Source organism: Phyllobates terribilis, unplaced genomic scaffold, assembly GCF_046119375.1.
Source record: "Phyllobates terribilis strain yellow unplaced genomic scaffold, ASM4611937v1 Scaffold_4__5_contigs__length_816908805, whole genome shotgun sequence".
Classification (NCBI taxonomy): Eukaryota; Metazoa; Chordata; class Amphibia; order Anura; family Dendrobatidae; genus Phyllobates; species Phyllobates terribilis.
Genome location: NW_027362764.1, coordinates 298731039 through 298751768, shown reverse-complemented (window position 1 = coordinate 298751768; position 20730 = coordinate 298731039). Strand labels below are relative to the sequence as shown.

The following is a 20730-nucleotide window of genomic DNA, read 5'->3' as shown; positions in this document are numbered from 1 at the left end:
TTTTATATTTTTTAACTTTTTTCAAACTTTTTACTGTATTTAATAGTCCCCTCAGGGACCACTATAGTACTATAGCTCTGCTCCACCCACAGCTGTTAAAGGCACTTGATGGATGAATAAATCAGCCAACAAGAGGGAATAATGTGGGCTTGGCATGCGAGCCTACATCAAAGGCAGGGACACTACATTTGACGTGAAGGGGTTAAAGGTAATCTGTTCCCTGCTAAAATCTTTTAAATGGAATATATATATATCGTCAGAAAATGACCTACTGTTTAAATCAAACATTTTTAAAAAATACATATAACAAAAAACCTGGATTTTTTTTCATACAAAAAACCCCCAAAAATAGTAATTTTCACACTGGCCACTGTCGCTTTTTTAGATTCACACTTCCTCTCCTTTCAGAGTGAAGTTTCAACAGCTCCTCATTAGAGGAAGGATTACAATGATCGATAACAGATTTATACACAGCTGATAACACTGGATCCACCAATCAGATCACAAGGATCTTTGCACACACTCATTAGAAGCTTCAAAACAAAGGATAGAGCCGGGATCTGACCATTGTAGCTATATCCCAGAGGCAAGTGTGAAAACTGCAAGATTTTTAATTTATATTTTCAATAAAGATTACCAACGTTTCTCCTTGTGGAGAGTGACATACCGACTCTGGCACATCAAGGTAAGGAGGCTTATTTGCCATACAATGTTCCTCTGGGAAATGTAATATGCAAATTGCCTCTAGTTAGGTCCAGAAATATTTGGACAGTGACAAGTTTTGGCAATTTAGTCATTTACCAAAACATATTCAATAAACAGTTATATAGTCAATATGGGCTTAAAGTGCAGACTCCCAGCTTTAATTTGAGGGTATTCACATCCTAATTGGTGTTAGGGTTTAGGAATTACAGCTTTTTAATATGCTGCTGCCTCTTTTTAAAAAGGACCAAAAGTAATTGGACAATTATCTCAAAAGCTCTTTAACGGGTTGTATGAGCTATTTCCTCGTTAATCCATCATCAATGAAGCAGTTAAGAGGCCCGGAGCTGATTCCAGGTGTGGCATTTGCATTTGGAAGCTGTTGCGGTGAACCCACAACATGCAGTCAAAAAAGCTCTCAATGAGAGAACCAGACTATCATTAGGCTTAAAAAAAAAAAAAAAAAAAATCCATCAGAAAGATGCCAGATTGATGGGAAGAAAGTATGGAGAAGGCTTGGAACGGCTCATGATCCAAAGCATACCACATCTTCTGTAAAACATGGTGGAGGCAGTGTGATGGCATGCGCATGCATGGCGTCCAATGGGACTGGTCACTAGTGTTTATTGATGCTGTGACTCAAGACTGAAGTAGCCAGATGAATTCTGAAGTGTATATGGCTATAATTTCTGCTCAAATTCAACCAAATGCAGCAAGGTCGTTTGGACGGCGCTTCACAGTATAGATGGACAAAGGCCCAAAACATACTGTGAAAGAAATCCTGGAGCTTTTTAAGGAAAAGAAGTGGAATATTCTGCAATGCCCGTCAATCACCAGATCTCAATCCCATCGAGAATGATTTCACATGCTTAAGACAAAACTTAAGGCAGAAAGACCCACAAACAAGCAACAACTGAAATCAGTTTCAGTAAAGGCCTAGCAAAGCATGACAAAGGAGGACACCCCACGTTTGGAGATTTCAGGCAGTCAATGCCTGCAAAGAATTCTCTACAAAGTATTAAAAACGAACATCTTATTTATGGTAAATGTAATTTGTCTGATTACTTTTGATTTCCTGAAATGAGGAGGCTTTGTAGAAAAAAAAAAACAAAGACAGAAACATAATAAACAAATACCCTGCAATAAAAAATAAAGAAACCGCAATAGTGCATGAAAATAATATAGAGTACATATAATTACCATAATTTTGATCAAAATAATGCAAAAGCCATCCCACCTCGTCACGGTGACCCTATTTGGGACAGTCCTAACTCATGCGGCATGCACACCAATTTATATTCCAATTAATTTCTTTTAAGTTTTTTTCAGTTAAGTGTATGTCACATGCATGTCACTTGACAAACGGTAAGGTTTTAAATAATAGATTTAGGACTGTCCCAAATAGGTTCACTGTGACGAGATGGGATGGCTTTTGCATTATTTTGATCAAAATTATGGTAATTATATGTACCCTATATTATTTTCATGCACTATTGCGATTTCTTTTTTTTATTGCAGAGTATTTGCGTATTATGTTTTGTCTTTTTTTTTCTGTTTAGTGGCCATGTGTGAACATGCTCTTACATGCTGAATGTACACCAATTTATATTTTAATTTATTTCTTTAGGTTTTTTTTGTAATAAAATAGTTGCAATTCCAAAACATTTCATAGGATATTTTTGTTCAACCCCTTTATTTAAACCTTAAAGTCTAAACTTCAATTGCATCTCAGTTGTTTAATTTTAAATAAAAACTAGTGGCATGCAGAGCCCAAATTACGAAGATTCGGTCACTGTCCAAATATTTCTGGATCTAACTGTACATGTTACAATAAGCATTATTGTAACATGCATTATTACCTGTAGCAGCTAACCAAACCATATAATTTAGTGCCTTTTATAAAATCATACTGCTCCTGTTATTATCCACCCTTCACAGTATGATGTCCACACCTCCCTTCCACGCAGGATATTCCCACACAACCTGGTTACACAGACTATGACCCCAGAATGATATCCCCCACACAGGCTCCAGGCAGAAAGAGGTCCTCCACACAGGCTCCAGGCAGAATTAGGTCCCCCACACAGGCTCCAGGCAGAATTAGGTCCCCCACACAGGCTCCAGGCAGAATGAGGTCCCCCACACAGGCTCCAGGCAGAATGAGGTCCCCCACACAGGCTCCAGGCAGAATGAGGTCCCCCACACAGGCTCCAGGCAGAATGAGGTCCCCCACACAGGCTCCAGGCAGAATGAGGTCCCCCACACAGGCTCCAGGCAGAATGAGGTCCCCCACACAGGCTCCAGGCAGAATGGGGTCCCCCACACAGGCTCCAGGCAGAATGGGGTCCCCCACACAGGCTCCAGGCAGAATGAGGTCCCCCACACAGGCTCCAGGCAGAATGAGGTCCCCCACACAGGCTCCAGGCAGAATGAGGTCCCCCACACAGGCTCCAGGCAGAATGAGGTCCCCCACACAGGCTCAAGGCAGAATGAGGTCCCCCACACAGGCTCCAGGCAGAATGAGGTCGAATGTAGCATACCGGGAAGGGGGGGGGGGGGCGGCGTCCGTGGAGCAGGGTCGCCTCTGTAGGAAGGTGGCGGTAGGAGTGGGGTGATACTGTGGGCCATGACCTAGGAGGAGGGGGTGTCCCGCTGGTGCGAGGCAAGAGCGGAGTCCCAGCTACGCACGCTGACCTCGAAGTGGGCTTCATGAAAGTGGCGTCGGTTGTTGGCGCATGCGCAGATTTAGATCTTGGCTCAATGACTAACCGAGATCTCAATTTGTGCAAGCGTTGACAACTGGCGCCATTTTCCTGAAGCCCACCGCGAAGTCAATGTGCGCACCGGGGACAGTGCTCCTGTATCACACTGCCGGGACACCCACTCCTCCTAGCCCAGGGCCCGCAGCATCGTCCCACTCCTTCTGTCAAATGACATAGATGTGACCCTAACTCCTGTGACTCTGCTCCACTGCCGCCGACCTCCCGGTAAGCTATATACGGACTGTAAGACGCACCTGTGACCCCTGACATGCTTGATCCTGTTGACAGGTTACATTTTTTTCCCTATTTTCTTCCTCTGAGCTTGGGGTGCACCTTATAGTCTGAAAAATATGGTATACACTATGGGTTCCGCATGGTTGCTCCTACACCAGACAATACTTTTAGAATTCTGTAGGGGAATGGTAGTTTTGTGCACATAGAGGATCCTGCCTTTGTGGGAGGGAGCCATGGTGTACCACGTCTATTGGCAAATTCGACCCTCATGTAGGGATTGATGGAGCTAAACAGACGTTGTGTGACCAGTCTCTTTGAAAAGATAAACCTGTCATTCTAGCCCTGCTGGTGTTCTTTCATCTTTGGAACAATCTCAGGTTTGCCCAATAGTTGACTGCATTTTCCTCAATATTTTGCCCTTCATTCTAGTACAGTTTATTCTTCCTGCTACAATTATCACAACTGTTTTGTTAGCAAGTCAAGCTTTATAATCACCAAATGTGTTTTAGGGGCATGTGTCCCTCTGTGAGTAATAATTTCTAGAAGGATTTTCTTGTTCGGTAGCTCAATATCTCTGTAAGCTTTGAATGGGCCCTGGCGCATCAATTTTACCCTAAAGACCAAATGGTACGCCATCTATTATAAGCACAGCTTTATGTTCAGTGCTCGCATTGGTGCCATATTGGATGTATTTCTGAACATTAAAAACTAGTGCAGTAAAATCTGAGGTTTGTTCCTCAGAACATACAAAAGATTTTTTAAACTTGTGTTGTATCAACTGCATAAAAAATGGTGGTATCAAACTACTCACTACCTCCCTAGAAAAATACATTAGAGGATATCATTTACAAAAAAGACATTTATGGGGGTTTATTGTTCTTGAACCACACAGGCTCAGAAAATATCACAATCTATTCCAAATAGAGCCAAATTTGTGTTCCAAAATTCACATTGTGCCCCTTCTGTTCTGAGCCCTGCTGTTTGACCAAACAGAACAATGTGTAGAATTCTGTGCAGTACCTGTGGGTTCAATATGCTCACTATACCCTTGGAGAAAGCAGTTTTGGAGTATTTGAGGGGAGCGTTTTTTAAAATGCTATCATTTTTGGGGACTTTCCAATATATAGGCTCCTTAATGTCCATTTAAATCTGAATAGGTCCCTAAAGAAACAGGCTTTGTAAATTTGTTAAAAAAAAATGAGAAACTGCTGGTAAACTTTTAACCCTTCTAACATCCTAACAAAATAAAATGATGTTTGAAAAATGATGCAGTTGTAAAGTAGACATATGGGAAATGTTATTCATTATTTTGTACAGCATGACTAACTGGTCTAAGGATATAAAAAATTAAAGTTTGAAAATTGCGATTTTTTTTTCTCAACATTTTTGCCAAAATTGTGATTCTGATTTGGCTTTTATCCTAAGTCATATTGCACGACTCGTTAAAGGATTGATTGTGACTTGTAGGATTGCTGCTTCCAATAGGTGGCGCTATAGAGTTCAGGTCCTCTTTTGCGTGCCAAAATTGTGATATTTTCGCAAATAAACTCAAAAAATATCGATCTAAATTTACCACTAACATAAAGTACAATGTGTCACGAAAAAACTTGTAAGAATTACTGGGATATGTTGAAGCGTTTCAGAGTTATTACCTCAAAGTGACAATGGTCAGATTTCTAAAATTTGGCCTGGCCATTAAGGTCAAAATTAGCTCGGTCACTAAGGGGCTAATTTCTACTGTGGGTAAAGTCCTTGAGGGAAGAAGAATAACTTTATGACTCAATATCAACATAGGCTTATGAGGGAATGGTCATGTCAAACTAATCTGATCAGCTTCTATGAGAAGGCAAGTTCCAGAATGGTCCATGGTAATGCAGTGGATATGGACCTTTCAAAAGCATTTGATACGGTGCCACATAAAAGATAGGTACATAAAATGAGTATAATAGTACTAGGCAAAAATAACTTTAACTGGGTTAACAGCTGGCTCAGTGATAGGAAACAGAAGGTGGTTATTAATGGAACACACTTAAACTGGGTCACAGTTGACAGCGGGGTACCACAGGGGTCAGTATTGGGAACTCTTCTTTTAAACATTTTTTAATGACATCGTAGAGGGCATAAAGAGTAGAATTTCAATATTTGCAGAGGATACTAAACTCTGCAAGGCAATCAACACAGAGGAGGATAATTTAATATTACAGAGGGATTTATGTAAGCTTGAATCTTGAGCTGAGAAATGGCCATTGAAGTTTAATGTATATAATTATAAGGACATGGACTAAAGCATAGGATATAACATAATTATTTACTAAATGGCAAAACACTGGGTAAAACAGTCATTGAAAAAGACTTGGGTGAATGGGTGGATGGCAAAATAAACTTTGGTGACCAGTGCCAGGCAGTGCTCTGCTCCCGGCGCAAATAGCGAGCGCCCTCACGTGTACTCGTCACGCAGCGGCTCTGGAGCCCAGATTCAGTGCGCAAGCTTGGAGAGCTGGTTGTTAGTGTGCAAGCGCGAGATTGATTCAGCGATTGGCGTGACGTCGGGGCAGTCCAGGCCATCAGACTACGTTGCGCTAGACTATTATCAAATAAACCGTGAATGGAATGACCGAAAGCGCCACCCATATGACTGAAACACAAGGTCTGCTATGCAGTTGCCTAATGATAAAAAAGTGTTTTTTGACAAGAATAATGGGATGTTTTGCTTGGGAACACTTTTAGTGATGTACATTGCAGACAAACAACGTCACAGATTTCCTTCAAATTCCATGCAACACATTATATGATACTTTTATTTTTTAACAAACGAGGGGGTTTGGTCCATCAAAAAGTGTGTTTGCTTTGTTGGGGAAGCAAGAACAACTGATTAACCCTTCCACAAGAAGCATAAGGCATTGATAAAAATTTTAACGTCTGTCTAATCTAATACTGCATTTCAGCGTTCAGATTTTGTCCTGCACCATTAACGAGCACTGAAACTATACAAGTCATTTATACATCCTGACGAACACGGATTAGGATGGAATGATGGCAAATACCAGCATTCTGTCCCCATATACAGTGTGTGCTGACAAAACAAGTGTTTTGCTTATTCGGCAGGTAATCGGGAACAAGGGTTTCTATGATCACTTGTGCATTATCTACTGGTGTAAATGCACCATAAGCTTGTTATACAATATTTGTAAATCAGCCCCATCAAGTCTTGTCAGTCGTGAACAGCTAGCTGGTAGATTCTCTGATAAATGAGAACACATGCACACACATATATTTATATTTGCTGAAGACAACAGATTAACTTACATGAAAGGCAGCTACAAAAAAAGTAAGAGCTAGAAAATAAAGGTTGGTGTCCACAAAAATCCCCTTTACTTCATCGGTGTCTTTTTCAGAAAAACCTGCCAAAAAGAATAATTATATCACATTATTTATCCATCACATTCACAAATGTACAAATCAGGATGAGTGCAGAAAGTGCACTAGTCAATATGGCTAGATCACTGTAAAGCGCAACTAAATTTATTTTTTATAAATCTAATATATATAATCGTCTTATCCCGTCTGTCTGTCTTTCTGTCCAGGAAATCCCGCGCCGCTGATTGGTCCGGCCGCGGCCAATCAGCGACGCGGGAGTTCAGAACAAGATGGCGGCAGTTAGCGGCTCATCTGCCGCGACCAATCAGCGATATTGGCGCCAAATTTAAACCCCGCTCTGCACGGAGGTCAGCGTCGATGCAGCCGGGAGATGACCAGCGCTAGCCGGTCATCTCCCGGCTGCTCGCAGCAGAAGTACCCGCACAGGCAAGTGTGAAGGGAGGACCGGGGAGCGGCGCCGCCGGTTGGGATACTTCTGCTGCGAGTAGCCGGGAGATGACCCGCAGCGTAAGTACCCGCACAGGCAGCGCCGCTCCCCGGTCCTCACTAATACGGTTCGCTGATTTCTTATTTTATCGCTTATTATTGACTAGATAGTGGCCCGATTCTAACGCATCGGGTATTCTAGAATATGTATGCCGCCGGCCGCGACCAATCAGCGATATTGGCGCCAAATTTAAACACCGCTCTGCTGATTGCGCCCGGTCGGCAGCATACATATTCTAGAATACCCGATGCGTTAGAATCGGGCCACCATCTAGTCAATAATAAGCGATAAAATAAGAAATTTTGTAATATCAGTTCGTAGGTAATATCTGAATTCAGTGACTACAGACTTTCCCATTACTGAGATAGGAGATGGCAGTAGGTGCTCATAAAGTTCTATAGAGAACGGTAAATGTCTTTCAGGAGAATTCACCATTGCAGGAGGATGTCAGTGTCTGCTCCTAGCTGCTTCCGTCTTTATACAACTTTAACCCCTTTCCACCTGGGCAATTTCTGATTTTAAGCACAGTTTTTTTTCCCTCCTCTTCTTCCAGGAGCCATAACTTTTTTACTTTCTGTGTCAATATAGCCATATGAGGCTTGTATTCGATGGGGCGAGTTGTATTTTTGGATGACACCATCAACTTTACCATGTGATGTACTGGGAAATGGAAAAAAAATTCCAAGTCAACAAAATTGTGAAAAAAAAAACACGCAATTGTTTCTCGGGTTTTTTTTTTTTTTTTTTACGGCATTCATTATAGGAAACATACGGTATGCAATAAAATTCTCCAGGTCAGCATGATTCCAGCAATGCTAAACATGCATAGAGATTTTTATAATTAAGTGGTGAAAAAAATTCACAAATATGTAAAAATAAAAAATGTGTCCTATGTTGCCATTTTCGGAGACCCGTAACATTTTTATTTTTTCGGTGGATAAAGCTGTGAGAGGGGTGTTCTTTAGCATGAAGAGTTGACATTTTTATTAATACCATTTTGGGGAAGATACATTTTGATTCCTTCTTATTGCATTTCTTTTTTTGTGGGGTTGCTGTGGCTGAAAAAAAAAGGCAATTCTGGCGTTTTGATTTTTTTTGTTACTTTGATACATTAGACTTTGAGGACACAGTGATACCACATATTTGTTTTATTTTAAATGGGGCAAAACTGAGGCGAATTGAACAATATTTTTAAAAACCTTTTTTATTTTTACTGACTTAAACCTGCGATTATCGGATTGCTTGTACTATAAAGAGCAAAACTTCATTTAGCTGTATATAACAAAAATCATGATCTCCTTCAAAGCCCAGCCACGGTCTGGGGCTCAACAAAGTACTATCACGAAAGATGGGGGGACCTTCAGCAGACCCCTGGCTGTCATGGGGAACCAGCAACACACAATGACAATGTCACGGTAAAGGTTTACTAAGTAGCGTTGTTTTTTACTTGTGTGGGTTTCTATGCACGGTTTTCATTCTAGGCTATATTTCTCGATAAGTCTGGCTTTGCCGGACAGTCAGCTTCCTTCCCCTACAGCGACATCATCTTGTGCAAGCTGGTTAGAATGTCAGTGCATAGAAAAGTGTGGACCCCCAGAACGTTTAAGCACATGGGCAACCAAGAAATAATTAAAGCTGTTGTCTGATGCATAAATTGTCCGGTATAAATATCCATATTTAAATCCTAACCACTTTTGCAATTAGCTTTATTTGAAAACGCCTTACAGTTCTCCCTATATGGCTAATCCCCATATCTGTATTTCTGTATTACCTCCTGTGACGTTTCGTTTGAGTCCCAGCATTCACTGGGGATACTCAAATGGGACTTCATCAGAAGGATGGCCCTGTAGCCACTTTCCCACACTTCAATCACCCCTCATGAAACAGGACATCACTGAGTGGTGGCGCTGTGGTCCCTACCACAGCCTATTTCACCTCCGCCCCTGTTGATGTCCAGAATTAATCACAGTGAAAGAATCAGGGTGAAGACACGACAGCACTGGCCTACAGTTTCTTCCAGGTTTTGCCCTGAAACGGATCATCATTATTGGGCAACGCTGCGGTTACCCCCCCTCTTCTATCATTGCCGCCCTCTGATGATCCGTTTCAGGGTGGTGAGAGATGTAGGGATTAGCTGTGTAGGGAGAATAGTAAGGCTTTTCAAATAAAGCACATTACAAAAGTGATTAGGGTTTAAAAATAGATATTTATACAGGACATGTTAGGCAAACCTCTGAGGCAGAAAAAGAAACTTAAGGGGTAAAGTTTGAGTATGTAGCGGTTTATCAGAGCAGAGTGGGCGACATACCAAACTGCTGTAAAGAGTAAACAGCATCTTGCATATGAATCCAGACGCGCAGTTTTCCCAGTGATATTTTGTCATATGAAACAGTAAGAGGCAGCTCTGTCGTGGAGCGGTTTATCATCTAAAAAGAGAAGATTATACATCAACAATGAGCCACAGAAATCACATAACAGGCAAGAAGTGGCCATATATCCAAGCCATCCTTCAAGAAGCATTACGTTACTGGATGATTGCTTCCAACTCCATATACGTGCGAGGATAAACAGGCTATGATAGCGAAACTGCTCTGTGGTAATGGTGGTACACTAGTGCTTGTAGTCCCCCCCAAGGTGCCTTAACAGAAAATTCATCCAGATTCTGATTTCAGTATTCCTTGCTTTTTTTACTTACAGGTGCATCTCAATAAATTAGAATATCATCAAAAAGTTAATTTATTTCATTTCTTCAATACAAAAAGTGAACCTCATATATTATATAGAGTCATTACAAACACAGTGATCTATTTCATGTGTTTATTTCTGTTAATGTTGATGATTATGGCTTACAGCCAATGAAAATACAAAAGTCATTATCTCAGTAAATTAGAATACTTTATAACAACAGCTTGAAAAATGATTTTAAAATCCGAAATGTTGGCCTACTGAAATGTATGTTCAGTAAATGCCCTCAATACTTGGTCAGGGCTCCTTTTGCATCAGTTACTGCATCAATGCAGCGTGTCATGGAGGCGATCAGCCTGTGGCACTGCTGAGGTGTTATGGAAGCCCAGGTTGCTTTGATAGCAGCCTTCAGCTCATCTGCATTGTTGGGTCTGGTGTCTCTCATCTTACTCTTGACAATACCCCATAGATTCTCTATGGGGTTAAGGTCAGGTGAGTTTGCTGGCCAATCAAGCACAGTGATACTGTTGTTTGTAAACCAGGTATTGGTACTTTTGACAGTGTGGACAGGTGCCAAGTCCTGCTGGAGAATGAAATTTCCATCTCCAAAAAGCTTGTGGGCAGGGGCAGAGGGAAGCATGAAGTGCTCTAAAATTTACTGGGAGACGGCTGCGCTGACTTTGGTCTTGATAAAACACAGTGGACCTACACCAGCAGATGACATGGCTCCCCAAACCATCACTGATTGTGGAAACTTCACACTAGACCTCAAGCAGCTTGGATTGTGGCCTCTCCACTCTTCCTCCAGACTCTGGGACCTTGATTTCCAAATGAAAATTGGAACTCTGGGACCTTGTGGAGAGAGTCAATGACTGCCTTCTGGACATCTGTCAAGTCAGCAGTCTTCCCCATTATTGTGGAGCCTACTGAAACAGACTAAGGGACCTTTTTAAATGCTTAGGAAGCCTTTACAAGTGTTTTTTGTTAATTATTTTAATTTACTGAGATAATGACTTTTGTGTTTTCATTGTAAGTCATAATCATCAACATTAACAGAAATAAACACTTGAAATAGATCACTCTGCTTGTAATGACTCTAAATAATATATGAGTTTCACTTTTTGTATTGAAGAACTGAAATTAACTTTTTGATGATATTCTAAGTTAGTGAGATGCACCTGTAAATACATGTATATTGTGCTAAAAAATAATTAAGTTGAGTTTTATTAAAAACTTTGCATTGTTTGCCTTCCATAGCCTCAATTTTAGCCTATTGCTGGCTGCAGAATGAGAATCCGCCAGTCAGCCCACTATGATGTCTGATGGGGAGTTTCAAACTCTTATCCCTCTTTTTCAGAGCTCATCTCATCTCACTTATGATCACAGAACACATTAAAATTGAAGGAGTAGGGAAAGAGCCTCTAAAATCAAAATGGTGCAACATTTTTAATAAAACCCAGTTGCAAAAATGATTTTTAGCCCCAAATACATGCAGTTAATTAATGTAATAATGTCCCCGAAAGCTGGACACAGGCCCTTTAAGCATAGTACCGTAGTGTAGCAGGCCTCACTTTTGGATAACAAAAAAGCTGCTTACTCTTATAGACTCACAATCAATAATAAAAACATGAACTATGTACAATAAACAGACCTTGAGGCGTGCTGAACTCTTGGTACCCCTACTAGAATCTAGCTTTTAGGCTGTGCGCCCACGATACTTAATAGCAGCGTTTTGGACGCAGTTCACCAGTGCTGCATCCAATACGAGGCAAATCAGAACCCCCGCTTGACTGCAAAAGACCGTCAGAAATAAATGATCAAAGGTAGAGAAAAAAAAGGGCACAGAATTTCAGGAAAAGAACATCTCTCCAACCATTAAGCATGGGGGTGGATTAATCATGCTTTGGGGTTGTGTTGCAGCAATGGCACGGGAACATTTCACGGGTAGAGGTAGAATGGATTCAATGAAATTTCAACAAATTCTTGATGCAAACATAACACCTTCTGTAAAAAAGCTGAAGTTGAAAAGAGGATGGCTTCTACAAATGGATAATGATCTTAAACACACGTCAAAATCCACAATAGACTACCTCAAAAGGCGCAAGCTGAAGGTTATACAATGGCCCCCACAGTCTCCTGATCTGTACATCATTGAAAATCTGTGGCTAGACCTCAAAATAGCAGTGCATGCACGATGTCCCACGAATCTCACAGAACTGGAAGAATTTTCCAAGGAAAAATGGATGAAAATCCCTCAAACAAGAATTGAAAGACTTTTGGCTGGCTACAAAAAGTGTTTACAAGTTGTGATACTTGCAAAAGGGGTGCTACCAGGTACTAACCATGCAGGGTGCCCACATTTTTTGCATTGGCCCATTTTCCTTTTCGTAATTTTTAAAATGTAAATTTTTTCTTTGCCTAAAATACAAAGGAAATGTGTCATCTTGTCAGGAGTATTTTCTATTAACTTTTGGGCATTCCTGCCCTCTTTCAAGATGGTGTCTTTGGTCTCAGGTGCCCTTTGTCTTCTGCTTTATAACTCCACCTCACCCTCCAGCCAGTGCTTGAGTATTCTGCCTGTGACCAGTTCCTGGTGGCTTCCTGGCTTTCTGCACGCTCCTGCAACCTTGTGTGATTCTCCAGTCTCCTGCTCACAAGAGATCCTGCTGAATACCCTGGTTTCCAGCATTCCTTCAGCCTCTGCTGGTTCCTTTGTGCCTCTGCCCCCACCTGCATTTGCTGTGCACGTAAGCTGGTTTCTCCTCTGTTCCTACCTACTATAAATAGAATCAGAGCACAGGTCTGTTCTGGACTTTCTATCCAGGCCTCCCTGGACAATTAAATATATATATATATGGACTTGCTTAAATATATATATGTACCTAACTGTGTTTGGACTAAACAAAGACTTTCTTGTGTCAAGCATCTTCAAGTGTTTATGGACTTTGAGGTTTTCTCTGCACTAGTGTTTATTCACCGCGTGTTAATAATATAGACTTTCCACCTATAAACTGTGTTCTGTCGTGTCTCCATGCAAAAGGACTCCTGAGCTATCCATTATAATTGTTACACATCTTTAACTTTAGGCCTTTTATAGATCATTTCATCTTCAACTTGCTTAACTGTTCAGAATAATAGTAATTTTGACCAGGGGTGCCCAACTTTTACATGGTACTGTAATTAAAAAAATTGTGGGGAGCTGCCCACTTACTAAAGACTATGATACTTTGTCAGCAACGGACCACCATTTTTGTCAATATTATTATTGTGTTTTATTAGGGATTTACTGGTTATGTTTTATATAGTTCTAATAACTTGTCAGTATGTGCACTAGATTCACTTGTAAAATGTCCAGCAGTCCACTAATCTGTATCTCGGGAGTATCTAACCATTGTTCCAACAGCCAATAATCTCATTATGTGTGTGTAGATTGTAGACACAGTGGAGCCGTCACCACAGGGGGTCTTTCATGCAGTCTCAGATGAAGGCTTCTAGAATATTCTTCATTGTTTTTAGCTAACAGTAAATGCTTAAGGGGGAGGGTGATCACTTCTGACCTGGGAGGGGACTGATCCCAGCGAAAGAAAGGACAGACATGGTTTAGTCAGAGTTGTGTGGAAGGATTAAAGGAAGAGGATGGAGACCGTGGACTTGGAAGGATGGATGGATAAACATGTTACCATTATGGATTATGTCGTTTGGATTTAAACTTTCTTAAAAGAACTGCTGCTACTGGATACCTGTGCATGCATTGTTTTATCTGCCGTCTAGAGGATCATAGACTGTGGCTACAGACTATACTGGCTGGAGATACGAAATCTGTGGGCCAACCAGAAGTTGGGAGACAGTGAGCGTGGCCTGATACAAAGCCAGTGGAACTACTGAACCCAGATTGGGAACTTGAGGACTGAGAGAACTGTATTTTGGCCATTTACCTGGAATTGCTTTATTACCATGGCTGTGATCAATAAAATATTGTTGCATCGTTAACCTGCCTAGGTGATTACTTACAACCCACAACCTCAGATTTAAAAAAAAAAAAAAAAAAAAAAAAATTATATTATATATATATATATATATATATTGGGGACCATGGGGCACGTATATATTGGGGACCATGGGGCACGTATTACCAAGCTTTTTTTAAGCGTTTTCACTGCGGAAATTCCGCTGCAAAAACACTTGAACACATAGTGGGCACGCAGCCTAAAAGTATAGTTTAGAACAGTCTGTAGTCTGTAATTTATAGAAGTTGTAGAGGATGTCTCAGTGTTCTGATCTACCGATTGTAACTTGCTGATGCTGTCCGGGGGGGAGGAACCAGAAATATATATATATATTTTTCTGGTTCCTCCCCCCCGGACAGCATCAGCAAGTTACAATCGGTAGATCAGAACACTGAGACATCCTCTACAACTTCTATAAATTACAGACTGTTCTAAACTATACTTTTAGGCTGCGTGCCCACTATGTGTTCAAGTGTTTTTGCAGCGGAATTTCCGCAGCGAAAACGCTTAAAAAAAGCTTGGTAATACGTGCCCCATGGTCCCCAATGATAATCCGCATGTGCTGCGGAAATTTCCGCTGCGGATTATCATTGCGGAAAAATACGCAGCATGTCCATTAATTTTGCAGACACGCAGCGTAATTACCGCCATTGACTTGCATTGAACCGCATATTATCTGTGTGAACACATGTGCACATGCGAATATCATACGGTTCAATGTGCGGATGGTACCCGGGTTTTGGAGAAGAGGAGACTCTCCTCCAGACTAGGGTACCATAGAATCTGTTAAAAAATGAATTTAAAATAAAGATTATACTTACCTTCTGATGGCCCCCGGTCTCCTCAGCGATGCGTCCAGTCTGTTGTATGGGTCGCGGTGGTGTGAAAGGACCTGCCATGACGTCATTTAGTCATGTGACCGGTCACGTGACCGCTGACCTCGGCGGTTGCATGACCTGTCACATGACTAAATGACGTCATGGCAGGTCCTTTCACACCACCGCGACCGATACAACAGACCGGACGCAGCAGAGAAAACACCGGGGCCATCGGAAGGTAAGTATAATCTTTATTTTTTACCATTCTTATTCTTTTTTTAACTATTACTTGCATGGATTTATATAGTGTGACCAAGTTGTCAAGCACTTTTCCAAGTGATACTAAAAATCGCTTGGAAAGCGCTTGATAAACCACATGCAGAAATGCATGCAAAAAAGCTTGACAAATGCTTCTACCTGGCAGGGAAAACGCAGGTAAAATCCGCATGTGTTTTTCCTGCCAGGGAGAAGGGAAAAAATATGCAGCACTTAGCCTTACATGTTCTTCACATAGAATGCTAAAAAACCCTCATTCATGATCGATCCACATGGGAAAAAATAAAAATACAGTACAGATTTGGCCACAAATTTCACAGCAGGTCTTATACATCCTACAAAATATATACACATAGGTCCTATACATGCCACAAACAATAAATGAGGCTAAAGTAAATGCAAGCAATGAGTAGTGCACAGGTATCAGAAATACTTCTGGAAAATTAAAAACAAGATCATTGAGGAAAGGTAACGTACCATCAAATCCTTAACTCGATTACTTAGCTGATCAATAAATAATATAGGAAGGTAATGAACAGATTTTCCCAACTGTATCCTGTCAGTAATAGAAAACACATGTAAACAATTAAACCCAAAAATCATAAACATAAAACAATCAATATATATCTAAAGCCATATTTATACAACTTGTGTATGTCATTCTAAAGAACTCTAAACCTGAGCCGTGAGAACAAGAGGAAATCCCTAGTTCTATATACACATTATGATCTGTTTCCTGTCGCCATGGCCCCGATTCATTATTACCTTCGCACCTGTTTTGTCTAGTTTTGTGTTCTGCACCTTTTTCTTGTTTGCATCCAATACATTATTCCATTTGTGCCTTTTCCGAAGTATTTTTACATGTATTCTCCTGCTTTTTATTTTTTGTTGTGGACTGTCTAGCAATTCAAGATGTTTTCGCCAGATTCATCATTGCAACTTTTTAAAAAGTCACAAAATTTGTCGCAATTTAACTCGCTCCAGTCCCTTCTTCGTTTTTTTTTCAGCATGTCTAAATTTTGGTGCAATTTTTGTGACTTTTGGCATCAACGTGCGACAGGAAGAAAGACTGTTTTTGACTTTGTGCTAAATTCATGAATCGTGTGCACCATTTGGATTAATCTGGCTCCAAATACAACAACTAATACCCCAGGACGAGAAAGGAAACAGACTTAAAAAAACGCAAATAATGAATCGGGTTCTGTGTGTACTAAGTGAAAATCTCTGTATAACGACATATATTTATACTGTGGTATATATTCATGATGTGTGTTATTGATCCCAAATACTGGTGTTTGCTTTAAGCCTTTGTAGGACAGTAAAATACTACTTGGGCAACATTTTCCCTATCAAGGCCAAAAACATAGTGTAAAGATATATATAATTTCAATAACGCATAACATTTTCATAATAATAGATATACAAGCCGACCTCACAATAGCTAAGGTTCCATTTACACTGTGTAGTGCACAGTGTTACAGACCTGCTGTTTATAGGCGCTGACCAGACGTGTTACAGATGCACAATGCATGATCTATAATAGATCGGTCAGTGCACATTGATTTTCTGTGCAAAGCAAAAGATCATTTCACACAACGGACATTTCTTTTGCTCATTGGTCAGGTGATCGCCAGTCCCTTAGACTGCATGATTATTGTGAACGAGTCTTCATGGGAATGCTCATTCATGATAATCATGCAGAATAAATGGACCTTAAAACATTTAAGATCAGGTTTGTCCATGAGGGAGGATACTTAGATGATTAACAGGAACTATTTATCCAGAGCCAAACTATACACTTACATTTTCATGTATCTATGGACATCAGCAGGTAAAGAGGAACCATCAAAGATAAAATCTTCCATCATAACGTTCAGTGTCAGACGTGACCTCCAGTGAGATACAGGTTCATCCAATGCATTTGATTCTTTCTTTTCAGTATCAATCTGCTGTAAAGCGTAAAAAAAAAAAAAAAAAAAAGCTATAAGCTGGATTTTTTGGATGTATACATTAATTACATTGCAGATTCATTGTGGAAATTTCTGCAATTAAAACATAATTTCCATTCTTCGGAATACGAATGTTTCTGCAGCGAGTATGTGGATAACTGAAAACCCCATTCAGAGGAATTGAACAGTCCCAGAAGTTTCTGCAACAAATCTGTCACATAACTAAATAATATTTCTTTTAAACATAGTCATTTTGACATTGGTTTTGGTGCTTGTTTTGGCAGTTGTACAATAAAACCCCTTTTATTTAAAAATGATGTGTGTTTTGCGAGACCCGGCACCCCCTGTGATTACACTTTCCTGATGTCAGTGGTGACCAGAACTGCTTAGCTGCACATCACAGCTCAGTCAATAATAGTGGCCGCAGGTGCTGGGTACTGCATGTCCGGTCTCTATTCAAATCAATAGGGGCGTATGTGCAGGACCTGGTCCCGGACACTATTCCGTTCATGGAGCGGTCTTGTGCAGCTTCGACCGCCGCTGGCACCGGGAAAAGCTGCTTGGCGGAGGTACCGGGTGTCGCATACTCACCGGACATTGATGGCTCATCCTAAGGATAGGCCATGACAACCCCTTTGATTGCTAACGAAATTATTACACTTTAGAATATTGTCTTAATTGACAACAAACAAGCAAAAGTTAGTTGAATGGACAGTGACCATTTAAAATACTGGCAAATGTGTGTGACTACTGAACAGCTGAATGTCCACATGTGATCAATAATGTTACACAGTGACACTGCTTTGCATGAATTGCAAGAGTAAAATAAAAAAAATATAGTTTTAACACCTTCCCAATGGTGCATGTCAGGTGCAGGTGTATGGAGCGGGCTCAGGAGCTGGGCCGCACTGTACCTGGCATATGCACTGTTCGCAGCTATTCATTTCTAAATGTTGCTGTCAATCTTTGGCACTTAAGAGCATTTAAAGGAGTAGTCCGGTCAGAATACTGCACTTTGAATTTATTACCCTTTTCAAGGAAATCTGAATGGTAAAATAAATGGTGTCATTCAAAATTACAACTAGTCCCGCAAAACACAAGCCATCATATGGTAATGTCGACAGAGAAATAAAAAAAAGTTATGACTCGTGGAAGAAGGAGAGGGAAAATGAAAATGGTCTGTGGTGGGAAAGGGTTAATCTGGTTTTCTGAATAAGCTGCTGAACACTCCCCATCGCTGACTACTTTTTATACATTAGCCCATTATAATGTAGCAGTGATTCATGAGGTTTCTAAGGAAAGTCATATTAGCAGCAATAACCTACACATTATTTCATTTTGACAGTTGTTCTCATTATTTCTTATTGTCAGTGGAGTATACAGCTCGATCTTTAATAAGACCAATTCCTTACCTGGGTGCCAGTCTCTCCTGTTATGAGATTTACCTCTTCGGGCTTAGGAATCATGTAAGTAGTTAGTGGGCTCACTATGTGCACCTGTTTGCCATCATGCCAGGGTAAAACTCCAGAATGGTGCAGAAATATATATGCATACAATGTCCCGTTATTCCTGGTTTTCTTTGGAACAGTTACATTCACAGTTCTGCAACGAAACGTTATAAAGGAAAAGTTAACACTGTGCAGCGGATTGCAGCAAACTGCAGATTTTGGTGTGGAAGCTACAGACAAGAAAATGTAGTAATACAGGGCGGCCAGACTTACAGCGCTGCTCTCCAACCTGATTCACAGACAGCAGGCTTATATAGAGGCCTCACCTCCACAAAATGTCCTAATTATGAACAGATGGATCCTGAGGGCTAACAGGATGGGTTATGCATCTCCAAGTATACAGTAAATAGTTCTAAATAAGAAAAACATTTATTCACTGTTTCTAGGGGGAGAAATACAATCTAAGATATGTTGCTCAATGCATTTAGCACCATATTGCAGCAGTTTTTTCAAGTTTAGTTGTATATTTGGTCATATATACCACATAAAAATTAGATAAAAATCAAAAATGCAAAAAACAGGATTAACTAAGAAGAAAAAAAATTATGTAAAATCCAGCAGAACTAAAGGCAAAAAAACACCTCACTTTCTATAAGTTCTAATGGTCCAGTTACACTACAAGATTATTGAGAACTAGCTCACCTAGGAAAGCTTGTTTCATTATAAATGTGCAGTGTCAAAAGGCACCCTATCACCTGACAGACGAGCAAAATGCTCACATCGTCTGGTGAAATGATCTTTTGTACGGCCCAAAATCAGCACTCTCAGCAGCACACCATCCAGTCCTCCGCTGAGAACAATGTCAGCCTAGGCGCACGGTACGATCTATTCCACATCGGTAGAGCGGTCGGGCAGTGTAAGCAGGATATAGGACAACCGCCAACTGTTAAACATTTACTGATTGGTGGTTGTTTAATGAGACAAGTCGGTGGTGTAAACTTACCTAAAGTGAAGTTGTATAAGGGAAAGCCAATGTATTTTAGAGGACAACCCCTGCCACCACACAGAAGCTCACCATTATCTAGCAGTTGGATATATTATATTAACGACATTAATCTGGATGTAAAGTTCCACCTGTAGAGGCTACTTTGAGGTTTTGCCTTCCTATTGATTAATAATAATAATAATGTAAAAGCTGTACTTGTTGGATGTGCGTGTTTCTTGAACATTATCATCCATGTAGGTATACGTCATTACAATAAAACCAGCACCAATGACTGACGTACACTATTAGGCCTTACCTTTCAAATCGTGACTCCAAGTCAAAGTTGTCAACATTCAAAACCAAATCAACATTGTTCTCCGCACTAATACTAGTCCTTGTAGTAGTATATACACTTAGCTGAAAGGAAAAAGAGAAGAGGTGAGTGAGGATACAATGGACACTTCTAATACATCTCATTCATACAGATAAGAGGACTTGCCGGCTTCTCCGATGTGCATGTTTTAGTGACTCCCCATGAAATGACAATGCTGCACAGTGTTTAGTTATAGCCAGTAGTACATTTAACTTTATATAACACTGATGAAAAATACTTCACAGACCAACTGTGCGAGCACAATCTGTTCTTTATTAAAGGGAATCTGTCACCAGGTTTGTGCTACCCCATCTGAGAGCAGCATGATGTAGGGGGCAGAGACCCGGATTCCAGCAATGGGTAACTAACTGGGTTACTTGTTGCGGTGTTGATAAAATAACTAATTTATCAGTGGTAGATCTACCAGTTCTTTAAATGCTGAGCTCTATAACCCCACTCCCACCGCTGATTGGCAGATTTCTGTGTACTATCAGTGGTGTGGGCAGGGATATACAGTGCTCAGCATTCAGAGAGCTGCAGCAGATGAATCAGTGATTTTATCAAGACTGCAGCAAGCAGTCCAGTAAGTGATATAGGGCCATAGACCCTGATTCAAGCTATGTCAT

At 40.6% G+C, this 20730-nt stretch overlaps 1 protein-coding gene across 1 annotated transcript in view; it reads right to left on the bottom strand.

Annotated features, from left to right (window-relative positions):
- Positions 1-20730, bottom strand: part of CLPTM1L (CLPTM1 like) — a 62910-nt gene that overhangs the window by 24865 nt on the left and 17315 nt on the right. The window contains exons 3-8 of the mRNA XM_073678346.1: positions 20048-20148; positions 18711-18900; positions 17153-17298; positions 15827-15905; positions 9872-9989; positions 7005-7099 (exon numbers count right to left, since the gene is read on the bottom strand). Of these exons, the coding sequence (XP_073534447.1) occupies positions 7005-7099; positions 9872-9989; positions 15827-15905; positions 17153-17298; positions 18711-18900; positions 20048-20148 (729 nt within the window). The remainder of the gene's footprint in view (positions 1-7004; positions 7100-9871; positions 9990-15826; positions 15906-17152; positions 17299-18710; positions 18901-20047; positions 20149-20730) is intronic.